This window comes from Ursus americanus, chromosome 20, assembly GCF_024610735.1.
Source record: "Ursus americanus isolate L20-20 chromosome 20, mUrsAme1.1.p, whole genome shotgun sequence".
Classification (NCBI taxonomy): Eukaryota; Metazoa; Chordata; class Mammalia; order Carnivora; family Ursidae; genus Ursus; species Ursus americanus.
Window position 1 is genome coordinate 52371406 of NC_142146.1, and position 10847 is coordinate 52382252.

Genomic DNA, 10847 nt, shown 5'->3' on the forward strand with positions numbered 1-10847 from the left:
AATGCTGCTATTTTTATAAAAACAATTATGTCTGAAGGATGTGTATGTAAATACCTCTGGGTGATGACTTTCTTTTGGCTTACTTATATTTTCTAATTTTTCAACAATAAATACTGTAGTAGAAGCTTTTAAAAACCCAAAAGAACAAAATTCAACACAAGTTTGAGTGCTATTTTTGAGGAAAGTGGTAGTTGGTTTTGAGAAAGGAGGAAGGTAACAGGTAGTATTTCCCAAAGAACTTTGGGAATGTAGGTGGGAGTTAACAGGCCCCTGAGTTAGAAATAGAATTTGTATTGACAGGAAAAAAATTGCATGTGAAGGGAAATTTGAGAGACAAAACAGAATAGAGAATGGGGTAAGGACTAATGAAATAACACACTTTCTGGTCCCATTGGTGGCACAGAAGAGCTTCAAGTTGTCTGCAAGCTCTCCATGATTTCTGAAATGCCTCAGCCTCAGCCTCATACTCCTTGGCTTCTTCCATTTGCACGTTCTTAGAGTGTACCAGGGGGAGATTGAGTTTAGGGCCTGAACAGAGGTATGCTATCTAGAGGTTAATGAGGAAAACTTTCATGTTTTATAAGGAATACTGAAAAGTCCTTGACATCATTCAGGTAGGCCAGACAACCAAACTGTTTACAAACTTACACTCAACTTCCTAAAATTATTTTCCCCCATATGTTCGACTGCAAATTGTGTAATGAAAATCAGTGGACCTTCCATTTGGGATTAGTGTGTAGTTTGTAGGAGTTTATCTTTTTTTTTTTTTTTTTCTTAGATTTTGTGTATTTATTTGTCAGAGAGAGCGCACACAAGCAGGGGGAGCAGCAGACTCCCCGCTGAGGAAGGAACCTGACGTGGGACTCGATCCTAGGACCCCTGGATCATGACCTGAGCCAAAGGCAGATGCTTAACTGACTGAGCCACCCAGGCATCCCAGGAGTTCGTCTTTTTTGTCTCTTTGAAGATTACCTTCCATGCTTGTCTCCTAAGTTTCACTAGGTTGTAGCTTTCTGTGCTTCCATTTCCTGATTAGCAAAATGGAGTATCACTAGAGTTTCTTCTAGCACTCACTTAATTTATGAAACATACAGATATGGTTGGTCACCACATTGTTGATACATATTCGTTGATGGATGACCTAAAACACTGTCTAGAGAAATGTCTATTCATTCCTTACAATTTAGTTGATGGGTTGGAGAAAATGGCTCTCCTAGGATTGTGCTCAGATTCCTTTGGGCACTCTGGCAAATAAATGGAGCGTGCTCAGAAATTTCTAGGATACAGTGGGTTGTTCACAAACAGCTGAAAGTGTGGGCTGATGACACTTTCAAGCTTCTTGTGAAGTTTATCCAACTCTTTCCCTCCTCCCCCAATATTGAGGCTTGTTCAGTTTTCTTTTTTCTTTTTTTTTTTTTTTTTTTAAGATTTTATTTATTTATCTGACAGAGCGACAGCCAGCGAGAGAGGGAACACAAGCAGGGGAGTGGGAGAGGAAGAAGCAGGCTCCCAGCGGAGCAGGGAACCCGATGCAGGGCTTGATCCCAGGATACCAGGATCACGCCCGGAGCTGAAGGCAGACGCTTAATGACTGAGCCACCCAGGCGCCCTGGGGCTTGTTCAGTTTTCTAAGGGAAATCTGATTATTTCAGGATTCTGTGTCTTGGCATGTTCACTTAATTTTTAACCTTTCAAAGCAGACCTTGTCTGCCCTGGGGAAGAGGTAAATAAAAGTGTCAGGAAACAAGGTGAACCCCTCTTCTCTTTCCCCCTCCCCCACCCAGTGAAGCCCAGATTTCACAGGGTGCAGTGACAAGAGATGGATAGTTGATGGAGTGAGGCGGGAGGAGGATGAGAGAGGGGAGACGCTGGGCTTAAGCAGCAACTGGGCTGGGAGAGAAATGGCTGGAAGAACAGGCCCTATATTAGCAACAGGAAGCCTGGGCTGAGACATAGGGGGGAGTGGGGAGATGGGCCTGGAGACAGGTTTTCACAGACTTTAGGGTCTCTGATCATGAGATGGAGTGAAAGTGTCAGAAAAGAAGTAAGTGTCCTCTTTGGGTTCTGGTGGGGGTCTATGGAGGTGGAGTCTGGGCTCGGTGGATGGAAAGTAAGAGAATGGGCGTAAGAGGGCAGGCATATTTAGTGGATGTTTAGAAATACTTTCCCTGGCTTTAACTTTATTTTACAGTTCTGTGAATTTTAATAGAAATTTGTGTTCAGACTACCACAATTAGGATACAGAACAAACAGTTCCTTAATGATCATTTCGTTGGAAAAATACAGTATTTTAAGGTAATGTACATGTGGTCCCTTCATATAAGAGTTGTTTGGCTTATTTTCTAGCACTTGAACTTATAAAATGCTTTTCTAGTCCAATGACTAAGTACATAAAGTTTTTATGATCATGTTACTTGATGTGCCATATTTCATGGACTACAATATTTCACCTTAAACATCTCTGAAATTGGGATGTATATTTGACATCATCTTATAATTCAAAGAAAGCCAGTTGTGGGCAAAACCAAGCGTGATGCTATAATAATGTGATGATGCTTGATGATGTAAGATATGCACAGACTTCTGTCGTCCTTTGTTTCTGGCGTCACTGAACCTACGTTTCCTTACTAGAGGTGGCGATTCGGAGATTGGAAACTGTAGACCATCTTCTGCAAGGGTTGCACGGATGCATGGGGGAAACAGACAAAGGATCAGTGATTCTGGGATTGTGATACAGTGTGATGAGCACTGTCCTAGAGCAATGGCTAATGGGGTTCAGAGGACCCAGAATACTTAAAAGATTCTCAGAGGAGATGGTCTTTGAGCTGTATCATTAAGAGTAAGCAGGGAAGGAGCGGGGAGAGAGTGGGGAGGGCAAGAGGTCCTGGAGCTAATCCCGAGTGAGCCTGCTGGGTAATGCAAATGGAGTGAAGGGGATGCAGGGGGAGTTTAGCTTGAAAGTTCTGATACGAGGCAGATTGGTGAAGCCTTTTGATTCCATGTTCAGCACGATTTTTTTTTTAAAGATCTATCTATTTTAGAGTGTGTGCGTGAGTGGGGGGAGGGGCAGAGGGAGACAGAGAGACAGAGAAGTAAACTTCCCACTGAGTGCAGAGCCTGACCTGGGGCTCGATTTCAGGACCCTGAGATCATGACCTGTGTAAAAACCAAGAGTCAGAGGCTTAACTGACTGAGCCACCCGGGCGCCCCTGTGTTCAGCATGAGCTTAATCCTGAAGGCAAACGGGAGTTTTTGGGAGATTTTTCTGTTGGGAATTAAGAGAGGGTTTACATTTCAGAAAGGTGACCCGAGGAGCAGAAGGAAGGAAATGAAGGTGACCCGAGGAGCAGAAGGAAGGAAATGAAGGTGACCCGAGGAGCAGAAGGGAGGAAATGAAGGTGACCCGAGGAGCAGAAGGAAGGAAAGGAAATAGAGGTTGAGGGAACAAATCTGGAGTCAGGAGGATGTTTGATGGGTTGGAGCAGTGAAGCTCACGAGAGGGGATGGGATTTGGAACTAGAGCAGTGGCAGGGAGATGGAAAAGGCAAGTTCTAGTGATGCTTGGGAGGTTGACCTGACAATGTGATTGCGACGTGAGGTGGGGGAGAGGCTGGAATTGAGCATGGCTCCCAGATTTCCGACTTGAATGGGTGGTGGTGCCATTTAACCAGAAAGAGCAGCCAGCTTGTAATGATTTGGAGTATGAATCCAAGATAGAAATTACACTAAAAAAGTGTACCCTACACTTGCAAGAAACTAGGCTATAAAGGAAGAGCGAACATACGGAGTCTTCAGTGGCTGTTTTTTTGATTGTGAGGTTAATGCTTTATAAAGGTCTTGTCGTTAATGTGTTTCTCTACTTGTGGAGTGGAACATTCTCAGACTCTGCGATTCTTTAATTTTCTTGAAGTGGCTCTTTTTCCCTTTTGTTCATGGTTTAACCACTGTAAACATTCCCAGCTACAGCTTGCTGCAAGAACGTAAGTTCTGCTTCTCATCATGGATTTCTTCTTAAGGCCATTACCTTTGAAGTTGTTTGATACATTAAAAAAAAAAAATCTCAACGAAACAAGTTGAGAAACTGAAATACTAAAGAAATTTGGCTGGTTTACAAGAAAGTAAAAGATAACGAGAATACCTAACTTTGTAAGGTTAGGTTAAGTTATGCTTAATTGCAAACAACTTTGTGAAACATTTCCCTTCTTTACTGTTTTTAAAATATAGGCTAAAAAGCGAGCATGTTTGCAGGTATTGTGGATTCTGGAACTGCTTTGACTTGGAGTTGGTGAGTGTTGGAACAAATAAATCCCAGACAACTTGTGATTTAATTTTATAGGCACACATTCATAAATTGGATTTAGGCAGTAATTCCAGAAAAGCATACACAGGAGAATCATTTGCTGTGTGTTCATTTATTCTACAAAGATTTAGTGAGTACCCATATGTCGAAGTCTCTGCTAGATCCTGTAGGAGAGGAAGTAAGAGGATTTAAATATTGCTGCTCGTACTTGGTAGAATGGGAGATGTTCCTTAGGTGTGGATAATGGGCCAGAGAAGGGAAAGGGCATTCTGATGCATGGTCAGGGAACGCTTCTTGGAAGAGGTGCCATTTGAGTTGTCTTCTGTGAGACAGCTATTCATGCTCTTTGACTAGTCTGTTTCACGTGACACCTTTGATTAATTACCCTCTTTCTTGAAACTGTTCCCTCATTTGATTTTCTAGCACTCTATTATCCAGCACCACCTCCTATCCCTGTGTTACCTGTCCAGACTTTTATGGTTCCCATATCTCCTAGGTCCTCTACTCTTTCTCTCTCCTTCTTTCTCAGAGGTACCATTTACATCTGCAGCTTTGAATATTTCCCTGGACAGATACCTCTAAACTCAGAGTTTGAGCCTAGGCTGTCTCTGAGCCTCCATCCTGCATTTCCAGCTGAGGTCTCCCTAGCTGCTCACATTTAACTTGTCTGAATCTGTACTCTCCCCTGCAATGCGCAGCCTCCCTCCCTCCCTCTCTTCCTCTTTCTTTCCCCATTGACTGTTGAGTGTCTACCATGTGCTAGGTGCTAGTTTATCATTCTTTTGATTCCTTAGGCTTGACGTCTCAGAGTCATTTTTGTTCTGTTTCCTTACCACTCATGTCTAAAGAAGTATTTTATCTCTCTTAATTCTTTCTAATATGTTTTAAAATCTTTTTAGTTCTATTCATGCCCATTATCTGTATGCTTGGATCACTGCAGTGGTCTTCTGAATGTGGATTGCCTTCTTCATCATCAGCATCACCATTGCTTACCGAGTGTCTACTGTGTTCCGAATGTTGCCAGCTTGCCATGTTCTATAGATTGGGAAATGGAGTAGTGGGGGAGAGAAAACAGACCTGGAGTGAGAAAGGAGCCCATCCTCGACTCCAAGGTGATAAGCCAGTGGGAGAGTCAGCAGTACAGAGTGAGACAGGTGGCATCTGGCAGAAGAGAAGTATTTAAGCATGTGGATAAGGTTTTGGGGAAGGTATTGACAGGTAGGGTGGAAATCCGCATGGTGTGGTAGGAGAGCTGCGAGTTGAAAAGTTCAGCTGGGACCAGACTGTGATAGGTGTAGTATGCCTGCAGGAGAAGTCTGGGCTTTGTCCTATAGAAGTGAGGGTATAGGGAAGGCATGGACAGAACTGGGGAGAATGTCATATACAAAAAATGCTCCTTTAAAGAAAATGTGGAGGTGGTGTACAGGCTGGCTTTGAAGGGAAGGAAGGCCAATTAGGAGACCTCACTCAAGTTGGCTGTGACAGTTTTGTTTCTTTTCTCCAATTCATTCAAAACATGGGGGTTTCCAGGTTAAGTTTCTGGGTCACAAGTTTGATCATATCACTTTCCTGCTTAAATGCCCTCAGAGATTCCCTGTGCCTTGAGTGGTTCTTTTGCTGGCTCTGGGGTGGCCCTTGTAATCACACTTCAGACCACCTTTCCAGCATTATCTCCTCCTCCCTCTTAAGAACCACCCATTGGCACTCACAGATTTTCCATTTTCTCGAACGCTGCTTGGGAAATTGTGCTAATTGCAGTTTCACTAGCCTGCATGCTCATGCTGCCTTTCGTGGCTCTCTCAGCCAGTATTAGTATTCTTACCCCTGCTCTTCCCTTATATGTACTGCCTGTACTGTTTACTTTTGGTTAATCAGCAACTGGCATGATTTCTTCTGTAGCTGCTGAAACTGTTTAATTAATGCTCACATTGTTGTTTGTACATTTCTGTTTTGTTTCTCCAGTTGTCTGTAACGTCCTTAAGGGCTGGCCCCATTTGTAGGTGGCTACAGCCATGATATTGGCATCTGCTACTGCCCCAGTCATGCTGTTTTGAACATGGTAATATTTGCTGACCTTCAGTTTTTTTTTAGCCTGTTCCAAACAGCCAGGCAGATTTTGCAAGATTCTTGGGGCCCAGGGCAATAACATATTTGAGGATGCCAGCTTTTATCAGACTGGTGGGCATTGGATGAGTAGATCGAGGAAGAACTTTTGCTTCTTCTAGTCTTCTTGCCCCTTCCATGGGTGAGTTTTCAGTGACCACAGAGGAGTTAGGAACATCCCTTTGACTTATGTTGGGCAGTGGGTTCCCAGCCACCCTTACAAGTAGGTCTTTTTTCAAAGGAAGTAGTCTAGTTTGATTCTTGCCTTGAGATTCTTGTTTTGACATAATTGTCCTTGAAAACCAGGATGTGATGTCACCTAAGTTAAGCTTTTTTGATCACAGCTATACAGAACTAAGTTAAAAATGGATGCTTATACTTTGCTGTAAGTAGGTCAGAAGACTCTGCAGAAGCAAAATTAACATTATATAGATCAGAGAAATAATTGCAAGCACCTAAGTTAACAAAGACTAAAGGCTGGAAAACTTTGATCAGGGGTGTTAAAGCACTTGCTTATTAGATAAAGGTGATGTATCCTGAGGATTCTAGATCAGTCTTTTTTTCCCACCTCCAGGGTTGGCAGGCTGGTGTGCATTTGAGGTAAGGGCTAAGGGGACACATGGGATGGCTTTATGTTTTTATTGAGGAACCCTGTGCACCATTTTTCCAGTAATGTAAACTGTGTTAATTTGTAAGGTGTGACAATCGGGACTTTTGGATACCTGACCTTCCCTGTGTGCTATGCAAAGAAAGGGACAAAAATGAATAATATAAGCAAGAGAGCTGAGAGAATATTCAAAAGAGCAAACAGTTTTAAGTTCTCTTAGCTGCTATAGAGGCACTTAATGTGGAAACAGCTGACCTGCTAATTAGAAAACATCCTTGCCTATTCATTAAATTAATTATCCTAAGGAATTCTGCTAGGCAACACTGTCTAGTTCTAATTATCGTGTGCCCTTGAAAGCAATAAACTGCACTTTTAGAATAAAATTTTATAATTTAGACATATACATGGCTTACTCAGACACTTCTTGTAATTAGAGTGGGGTAATAATGAGGGGTTACACTTTGGTTTTTATTAAAAAGGCTTATCCACCTTTTCATAGGGAGATTATAATGAATTATTAAATAATGTATGTTTAGATCTGAGATCTCCTTGGAGATCATTATTGTTCAAATATGAGAGGTTTTTGAGGTTATCTTCTTTGATTACCGTGGATCTTATTTTTTTTTTAAGAATGAACATCATATTATGACTAAAGACAGTTGTAAAACTTTTCTGTCGTAAACTGACGTTATGTTCAAATAAGGATAAGATGAATTGTCATTCATGCAGTCACTTTACCCTGTTTTTTCCCCACTTTGTTCTGAGCTTTTTTCTAACCTTAATCAGAACCTTGGTTAAGAAGTGTAGTGAAGGAACACATAGTTTGTACCCAGTGGTCTGCACAGAGAGCAACTGTATGAGAGGAAGCTGACCTACGGTGACCTGGTGCTGTCGAGAACTTGGCTGCCTCTTGACCAGTGTTTGGATTGGGCTGTAGGCTTCCATCATAGGAGCGTGTGCTTCAGGCGTCAGTGCCTGGGTTCAAGCTTCCATCCAACACGATGATCTGGGCATTCTCCAGCTGTAGGAACTTGGACAAGTTACTTAAAGCTCTGTGTTTCCATTTCCTTGTGTCAACGGGGCTAACAGTAGTTCCCACCTCCAAGGGCTGTTGTGAGGACTAAATGAACTATTCCACGTAAAGTGCTCTTCCATAGTAAGGGCTTTATTCACATATCCATGCATCCATTCATTCTTTATTCTTTCCATTCCTGTCCATTGTACACTCACTGTGTGCTGGGCCCTGCTGCCGAGGCTGGCCTTAGGGATACAGCAGTCAGACAGATGTGGTCCCTGTCCTATAGGAACCTAAATTCTAGGGGGAAGAGACAGACTGTAAATGAGTAAACAAATTAACAAGGTCAGGTACTAAGAAGTGCTAAAAAGACAATAGATAGGGAAATAGAGAGTGACTGGGTTATGGGGAGAGAGGTCAATGTTAACTAGGGTGGGTAGGAGCTTCTGAGGAGGTGACTTCAAGCTGAGGCCTGAGTGATAGAGAAAAGTGTCAGCTCTGATTAAAATAAGGAAGTTTTCCTTTGTGTTGGTGGCTGTCTCCATATTCTTACTTTAAAATCTCTTAACGTCAATATAAAATCCTTCGTAGCTGGACACTGCTAGGAGATCTTGAGCCCCTCTCCCAATAGCACATGACTGTCTTCAAACAAGTCCTTGTCAACATCTTGGAGCTCATTTTCCCCAAACTTCATCTTGTCAGTACCCAGATCTGCCCACCCCTGGGTCTCTCTCCCTTGGCTCCAGCTGGGTGCTCACCCACCTTATTACGCCTGAGTTCCTGGAAGAGCCTGACTGTGTTGTTCCCCACTGATAGGAAGTACAGGATTGGGTTGAGGCAGCTGCTCAGGCTCACCAGAGGCCTCCATATCTTGTAGGCCACGCTGGCCGCCATTAAGAGCTGGCAGTCTTGTGACGATAGGAAGCGGAGCGTGAGGTAGAAGGAGCGTGTGATGTGGAAGGGCACAAAGCAGAGGGTGAAGAGGCCGCACACCAGCAAGATGGTCCGGATGGACTTGGCCCGGGCTGCATTGCCTGTCCTCATGAGGGTCTCTCCCGGCTTGGTCAGGCTCCTCACCATCAGTGAGTAGCACACCAAGATGACCGAGGAGGGAAAGACGAAGCCAGACAGCGTCAGAACTATGCCATAGGCAAAAAACTGATCAAAATTCTCTGGGCCGGTCATGTCATAGCAGATTATCTGGCCGTCGACGTAGTCTGTGTGGGAGAAGAACAGGGTGGGCAGTAGCTGGAGGACCACCAGGGCCCAGGTGGTGGCAGTGCCCAGGAGGGCGTGCCGGCGGCTCCGGTAGGGCAGTGAGCGCAGCGGGTGGCACACGCCCAGGAAGCGGTGCACGGAGATGCAGGTCAGCAGCAGGATGCTGCCGTAGAGGTTGGCGTAGAACAGGAAGCGCACCAGCCTGCACAGCAGCTCCCCGAAGGGCCACCTGTCACCCAGGGAGTAGGTGGTGATGAGGAAGGGCAGCGTCAGCACATAAAGCAGGTCAGCTACCATCAGGTTCACCAGGTAGATGGTGGCACAGCTCCAGCGCTTGCTTTGGCGCCAGGAGAGCCACAGGACCGTGCCATTCAGGGGCAGCCCTAGCGCGAGGATGATACTGTAGGTCAGGGAGAGGTAGATTTGCTTGTAGTCCTCCGAGAACTCACAGACACTCTGGTCCTTTGAGGCATTAGTATCCAGCGTCTCCATCTCCTGGGAGGCTCCCTCTGGGAGCACAACGGCTCCTGCTTGTGCTTCCCCTGGGAGGAAACAAAACGGACAGCATAGCATCACGAACTTGGCTGGGTGTGCGTTAGCCTCTCCCTCGATCTGGCATTCAACTCTGTGTTCCCAAAGCCTGGTCAGAGTCCTTGTTTGAGATAGGCCCACTTGGCGGCGGTGGGGGGGGGAGGGGTTTAAACCCACGGGTACAGGAGTCTTTAAAAGCAGGGTGTGTAGACTTACCAGGCCCAAAGGGCTGGCCTTACACTATCTTGTATGCTCTCTGCTCTAGGCTGGGGTGTGATAGGAAGCTCAAGCACGCATGGTGCAGGGAGGGCTGCTGTAATTTAAGCAGGGCGCCCAACCTCAAGCTCTCTGACTCCTCGGGCTGGAATCCTTTGCATAGAGTCAGGAAATCTCCAAGGGGATTTTGATTTGTATCTCTTTCAGGATTTATTAACTGCATATTTGAATACTGAGGCTGATTTGCTTATTAACCATCTCAGCATCCTGAACATCCAGAAAACAAATCTGAGCCATGAAGCCAGGTGCAACTTCTTTCATATTCCCATCTCTGCTGATGAGGCAGATCCGTGAGGCTGAGGAAGCTGCGTGTGGAGCCCGCATGCTTCTGTCCGGCCCTGGGAAGTCAGTGGATTGGTCAGCCAGTCACCATGGAGCCTACAGGAATGAAAAGAAGTTTATTTCTAGGGTTTGACATTCAGAAAGACAAGTTAATACAGGGCAAGAGAGAAAGGTTTAAGATAGGTAACTTTGGGATAAATTGAGTGTTGACTCTAAGCTATAACATAGAGCTTTATTTACAACAAAAGGCACAGAGACCTCATTCACTGTCAGTCAACAAACGTTTATTGAGCATCTACTGGGTCTGGCACTAGGGATACAAAGATGAATAAATACAGCTTTTGCTCTCCAGGATTTCAGTCTGGTGGGGAAGACAGAAACCAACACAGCTAACTGTTAACAATGCCAAGAATGATCAACACAATGCTGTGAAGACCAGCAGGACGCAGCTAAGGGAGTCCAGTGAAGGCTCCTTAATGAGGCGCCCTTTGAGCTGCTTGGGAAAAGAACAGAGG

The 10847-nt window shown here is 44.6% G+C and overlaps 1 protein-coding gene across 1 annotated transcript; it reads right to left on the reverse strand.

Moving 5' to 3' along the window:
- Positions 1-8791: 8791 nt before the first annotated feature.
- LOC123801095 (P2Y purinoceptor 3-like) lies at positions 8792-9735 on the reverse strand. The gene is given in 2 exon segments (XM_045811048.2): positions 8792-8914; positions 8917-9735. Coding segments are annotated over 2 exon segments (942 nt in total).
- Between the last annotated feature and the right edge of the window lie 1112 nt (positions 9736-10847).